The sequence below is a fragment of the Xiphophorus hellerii genome, chromosome 16 (genome assembly GCF_003331165.1).
Source record: "Xiphophorus hellerii strain 12219 chromosome 16, Xiphophorus_hellerii-4.1, whole genome shotgun sequence".
In the NCBI taxonomy this organism is placed as follows: Eukaryota; Metazoa; Chordata; class Actinopteri; order Cyprinodontiformes; family Poeciliidae; genus Xiphophorus; species Xiphophorus hellerii.
The window spans coordinates 2,440,692-2,447,061 of record NC_045687.1 but is presented as its reverse complement, the minus strand read 5'-3'; the positions used below and the strand labels follow the sequence as shown (position 1 = coordinate 2,447,061).

The window sequence follows — 6,370 nt, the reverse complement described above, 5'->3', positions numbered from 1 at the left end:
CAAACACGTTTTAACCATTAATTCACCAGACACAGATACACACCTGCAGTTTATTTTTTAAAGTTTCATAGGTTTTATACTGAACGGAACTGATTTGGAAAAATGTATTTTGCCTGATTTTTTAAATTATTATTTTATTATATGAATTATTGTCATTTTGGTTCTTAAAATACCAAAACTTCCACTTAACTGTATATTTTGATTCGTCTGGTGATGCCATTTTTAAATATGAAATGATTGATCATTTGATCAGTTACTCAGTACTTGACCTTTTTACCATACACACTTTGTGACCGTTTCCAATCTTTTATTTTAGTATTTCTAAGCGGAAGTTGGGAGTTTGTGTCCGGCCAGGCAGCTCCGTCAGCTGGCGGCCGCTGTCGGAGGAGTCGAGCCGCCGTCATGTCGCTGCAGTTCGGGGATGAGGAGTTCCAGAGAGCCTGGCAGGAGCTGGACGAGCCGCAGCTGGACGGATGGGAACTCTTCACCGAGGCGATGGGGGTCCAGATCCACCGGCGTTACGACCGGGTAGGCAGAACCGAGTCGGTCCGACTGAACAGAACCTCTGCAGAACCTGCAGCAGGTGTATAATTAACGCATATGAATGCCGCTCAGCCCTGGCGTCTTGAAACCTAAACAGATATTTTTTTTTATTTTGTCTTATTATTAATAATACTTCATCTGGGATGTCCTAGCGGCCAGAGGCGGAAAAATCCGGAACTGAGCGACAGTTTGCTGATTTACTCAGAAACTGCCTCAGCAGGTTCTCTGCAGCCTTCAGGAAACTGGGAATTTTGCTTGTAAAATTTTCCAGAACTGGAAAAGCAGGTCATAGGGAACAGAAACTAAGCATGGAAAAAGTAAATCATTTTAAAAGGGTGTAAAACCAACCCTTTTTAAGCTTTATACCATGGTATAATGTTATTCCCTGATCAAAAACATGCTTGGAGTGTTGCTTTAATCTCCCAAGGCAACCATTCAGTTGAACAAAACACCTGGTGAACTTCGTGCTGGCCACTCAGCTCCTTCAGACTAGCCCGCAGCAACTAGCAAACATCTGCTGAGCTCATTATATGAGCTACTTCTCAGTGCAACACTGGTAAAAATGTTTTTAAACGGTTAATAGATATGATAACTTCCTCAAGGCAGAGTTTCAGAAAGAGCAGGAGTTTTTAAAGAGACAGACGCCCAATTTCAAGGCAGTATTATTTATTCTATAGTAATGTTTATTAAAACCTGTTGAAGTAAATCCATAAATCTGCCTCTGTGGGAGAGAGAAAAAGGAGTGAAGACAGACCTTCCTTTTGCTGTTTGCAGGAAACTGGACTTTATGAGTACAAAGTCTATGGAGCGCTGGACAGCTGCAGCCCAGAACTCTGTGCAGACGTCTACATGGACCTGATATATCGGAAACAATGGGATAGTTATGTGAAAGGTAAAAAGACATGTTCACACCTGTTGTCTCTGTTTATTTTAGAATATCTTTGAAAAACTCTGATTTTTGTTTTGGGTTTCATGCACATCTGCAGCACCAAGCAGGTAACGTGTTGGCTGCAGCTGGTAGTGGCTGGTACCATCCAGAAAGGAAGGAATGGTTCAGCGTGGATGTAGTTTGGTTGAGCTGCAGACTGGCGATGAGGGAAAGTGGTTAAAACGGGCAGAAACACATCAGATACCGAAACTGGGTCAGTTCTTTTAGTTATTGATTATTCTGATGATTAATCAGCTAAGAAAATAGCTGCATTCCGTAGATTTTTTATATAAGCCTTTTAGGAATACACCGATCCACTTTTTCACTTCCGATACCTATATTGATATCTGAGGTTTAGTATCGGCTGATACCGATCCAATACAGAAAAAGAGTTCTGAATTGAATAAAACATGTTCATTAACTAACTGAATTACAAATTTATTTGATAACTCTGCACCAGTACAGCTCATTTAAATACACCAATCTTTACAAGCTTGGTCAAAAATGGACTGAAACAAATATTAAAATAGGATCTGTGCATCTCTAATTAGAAATGCATCAAAAGTTGCAAATAAACAACGCAATAACATAATTTGTTGACAAGTAATTTGAACCAGGTGAAGCCAAAACTACCACTGCTACAAATATTTACAGATAAAGGTTTTTCTTTTATCTTAAATGAAAAATGTATTTATTTTTTGTACTCACTGCTGTGAGTATGTTGTTCTTTTTTTATTCTGAATACTGCAGTTAGCAATTAATTGGTTGATAAATTAGTTGACAATTGTTTGTATAATCGATTTATTATAATTCATCATGATTAATCCCGTTAATCGTTTCAGCCCTAGAGGACACAGAGAGAATGTCTCAGATTGCATCCGAACCTCTCCAACTGCTTATTGTTTGAAATAATTAGATTAGTTTTGTTTTCTACTTCCTTGTTTAACAGCTTTTAGAAAACACTTTTAAAGTTGATGCATTCCTTTTTGTAGTTTTGTTTTGAGATGTGTCTGTCTTGTTTTATGTGTTGCAGTAAATGCCATCAGAAGGTCAAAGATTTGTCTGTAAAATAAGCAGCTGTGTTTATTTGAGCCTCCATGACTAACAGGAAGATTCAGCTGGAAATCTTCTGAATATTTGGGTCAGTTTGGGAAGCGAAACTCAAGACCAAGGCTGAATGTTTAGAACTTTGACAAATATTTGAGGATGTTGCCTTTTTTTAAACCACAAATTGCAAAAAATAATGGGAAAAAAACTGCAAATTACTCAACAGAAATGGCTTCTTAGTATTAAATTATTAATGGTTATAACAAATAAACTGATATAGTTTGGTACGTGAGAATGAAATAGTAGAAGAAGGTAAAATGGAACGTCGTGGAAGCAAAATGTGGATTGAGGACTTGCTCTCAAATCTCAAAGTTGAACAACAGAAGGATGTTGTTCATGGTTCTGCCAACACATTTTACAAAATGGCTCCCATGAGACTCCCAGTCAATTCGGCATAAAGTCAACTAGGATTTGTTTTGTTTTGTTTTCTTTTGCTTTGTTTCTATATCTATGTAATAGATGTGTGGATTTGAATGTATTGGTTGGGGATTTATTTTGCTGAAAATCCAATAAAAATATTAAAATAAATGGAAGCAAAATGTTCCTGAGAGAAAGATAGAAATTAAACTGCTGCTGCAGGTGTAAGTGCTGCTTTATGAAGCTTTTTGTTATTTTGTTTCCTCAGAGCTCTATGAGAAGGATTTCGATGGACAAACGGCGATTTACTGGGAAGTAAAATACCCGTTTCCTCTGAAAAACAGAGATGTATCCTTTAGTTCTCAAAAGCAAACAGACGGCTTCCTTTCCATTTCTATTTGTTACTTTGTAGTTATGATAATTTCCTGCAATCTTAACATCCATGTTCCCTGACTGCTCCAACCTCAGTATGTTTACGTAAGGGAGCGGAGAGACCTGGACATAAATGGCAGAAAGATCTTTGTGATCCTGGCCAGAAGCTCAGCGGAGACGGCGTGTCCAGAGAAGAGCGCCGCTCTGAGGGTGAGCGACTACAAGCAGAGCGTCGCCATGGAGAGCGACGGAGCCGACGGCACTAAAGGTGATTAACTGCTGATTAATATACAACAAAGCCAATGAAAATCTGATTCTGGATTAATGATTTGAATAATTATAGAGCTAAAAACGTGACACTTTACAAGAGAAAATATAAGTAAACAATAATTACTTCTGGAGTTCCCCCAGGCTGCTTTCTCGGGCCACTTCTATTTAATAAAATCTATTCTACAAGAAAGAAAATCTAAAACAAAAAATATTTCTGGTGTTCCACAAGGCTTGTTTCTTGGGCCAATTATATTTAATCCTTTATGTCCTAAATTTAAAATCTCTGCCTGGATATTTTTGGTTATTTTAATTGTAAACAATTCTTTAAATGTCCAGTGAGTAAATATATATTTCCCCATTTATCCATAACAACTGGAACTTTCAATATCTAGGAAGTTATTTTCACAATTTACCGTCTATTAAAAGAATACCACTCAGATTAATTTCACTTCCTGCTACGGGGGGGGGGAAAATGACCGTAATAACCCGATATTAGCTGGAAAGCACAACGTCTTGTCTCCAGGAGAGAGCTCAGCACCTCCACTAGTTTCAGTTAACTGGAAACCACCTTCTGGCTGTTGGAGGGTTAAATTTATTTTCTTAATGTTATCAGCTTAATGTTTTCAGTGAAGCAGTTAGCAGTTGAAACCCTCATGTGAGGACTAATCTTGTGCTGTGTTTCAGTGTTCATGAACTACTTTGATAATCCTGGCGGCATGATCCCGGCCTGGCTGGTGAACTGGGCAGCGAAGGTGAGGGCTGTCATGTTCAAAATGGTCTAAACAAAGTGCAGAAATTATTCTACGTTGAAAACCTGCAAAATGAGATATGTTTTTTTGGGAGACGACTCACCAGGTGTGTTTTGTTTTTTTCCCTCTTCAATTACTTTAATTAAAGCATTTTTACAGAATTTTAAAAATGAAAGTAAAGCACTTCCCACATCTCTGCAGCTATCTGCATGTTCAGACATTTGGTGTTCCCTGCAGACCCTCTGGGATTCTTCGTTTGTCCCCTTGCTTTACGATTCTCCTGGGTTTTTGTTTACTGGTTCTATATGGGTCTTTCTGTCTCATCTTCTGGACTGATGTGTGTGTTTTTGTTTTTTTACTTCTTCTAGAGCGGGGTCCCAGGCTTCATTAAAGATCTGCAGAAGGCCTGCAACAAGTACAAGACATACTGCGAGAAGAAATGAGTGCAGCTCACTGGAAAAACACAAAATCTCAACAAGTATTTTTGTCTAGTTTCAAGTGCAAATATCTTGTTATACTTAAAATGTAAGAAAAGTAACTTACAAGAAATGTTGCAGCAAGATATAGGAACAATTGCCAGATTATTTCACTTATAACAAGAAATTTTTTCCATGTTATAAGTGAAATACCAGTGGAACTAGTTCTTTTTCACAAATATTAAGGAATTTAAACAAGCTCTTATACTCTTATAAGTTATCTGTAAGTCATTTTAGTCTTATTCCAAGTCAACTAAGATATTTGCACTAGAAACTGAAGTTACTTGGTGAGTTTTCTGTTTTTGCTGTGCTGATGGTGACGGCGGCTGAAGAGTTTTCTTGCTGCTCTGTTGTGTTCAGGGTGCATGTGGTGTGTTGTTTTTTGCAGCTGTTCCTGTTTACTTGGCCATGAAGTGAAAGGCTGCTGCGAACCGATTGTGTTCCCAGTTGCTGCTCTACTCCTCTCTTTTCAGGGGATATTTTAATTGAATTGACTGTTTAGATGATTTGAAGATGTTAATCATTCCTTTTGGCTGTATTTTCTAAAACAAATCTTTTTGCACAGGATTTCATGACCTTGTCTTGTTTACTGTTTGTGTTGATTGAGGGAGATGCAATATATTTTACCGAATTGGAATATTTTACGATTTCAAGTAAGAATGTTCACAGGTGCAGAACTTCTGCAGCGCTGCATATGGATGCTGGATCATTTCACGCTCCTTTTGTTCTGCTGTATGGAGTGGAGCTGTGTCAGTGCATATAAATTCATTTTAATTCACCAATGCTGCTTGTTGATTCTCTCAGCTAAAATCAAATTAAAACGACATAATTTATGTTATAAGGTTTTGGTGCCAATCCAATATCAAGTAAATACAGAGCCAGTATTGGTGATACAGATCATTTTTATTGTTTACGTTTGTTGTATCATCAAACTTCTGACATTTTGGTGTTTTTATGATTTTTCATTTGAATTGTTTGTTAAAATTATGAAGATAATTTGGAAAAAGTTTATTGGTTTCCACAAAAGGCTTTAAAAACATCTCAACACAAAAAACAGAAACGATAGAAAAACAAATGTGTGGTCTAGGTTACCATAAGCTACTCAGCAGGTTGTTGCTAGGTAACCATAAGCTACTCAGCAGGTTGTTGCTAGGTAACCATAAGCTACTCAGCAGGTAGTTGCTAGGTAATCAAAGAGTGAGAGAGTTGATGCCACCCAACTTGCATAGCTAGCTGTGAGAGGTTGAGTGGCTGAAGTGTTTCCTCTGCCTACGTCTCCCAGAATGCTGTGCGGTTCTGGATCCTAGTTCAGTGAATATTCTTAATATTGAATATTCTCAGATGTATTATCTGTAGATATTGATTACCTGTGTATCACGTTATATATATTGTTGGTTTATTGCCCATAAAGCTAAAAAGTGACGGTTTAGATGGAATAAAGTACAAAACTTTGATAGTTTCACGGAGAAAAACAAAGCAGTTAGCTGACTTTACATGAGTTACAGTTCCAGTTTTTTGTTTTTTAAAACTAGACAGAGGAAATTAAAAACTTTAATAACATGTTAAAG

General features: G+C 37.5%; 1 protein-coding gene across 1 annotated transcript; it reads left to right on the top strand.

Moving 5' to 3' along the window:
• The first annotated feature begins 326 nt into the window (after window positions 1-326).
• On the top strand, window positions 327-5,699 carry pctp (phosphatidylcholine transfer protein). The gene is made up of 6 exons (XM_032588555.1): window positions 327-528; window positions 1,318-1,435; window positions 3,204-3,283; window positions 3,404-3,575; window positions 4,262-4,329; window positions 4,695-5,699. Exons 1-6 carry the CDS (start codon window positions 403-405, stop codon window positions 4,767-4,769), a joined length of 639 nt encoding a protein of 212 aa, XP_032444446.1. The 5' UTR covers window positions 327-402; the 3' UTR covers window positions 4,770-5,699.
• Window positions 5,700-6,370: the final 671 nt, after the last annotated feature.

Coding starts and splice junctions, on each gene's coding strand:
- pctp (XM_032588555.1), top strand. CDS start 403: ATGTCGCTGCAGTTCGGGGATGAGGAGTTCCAGAGAGCCTGGCAGGAG. Junction 3,576..4,261: donor CGGAGCCGACGGCACTAAAG/GTGATTAACTGC, acceptor GCTGTGTTTCAG/TGTTCATGAACTACTTTGAT. Junction 4,330..4,694: donor TGGTGAACTGGGCAGCGAAG/GTGAGGGCTGTC, acceptor TACTTCTTCTAG/AGCGGGGTCCCAGGCTTCAT.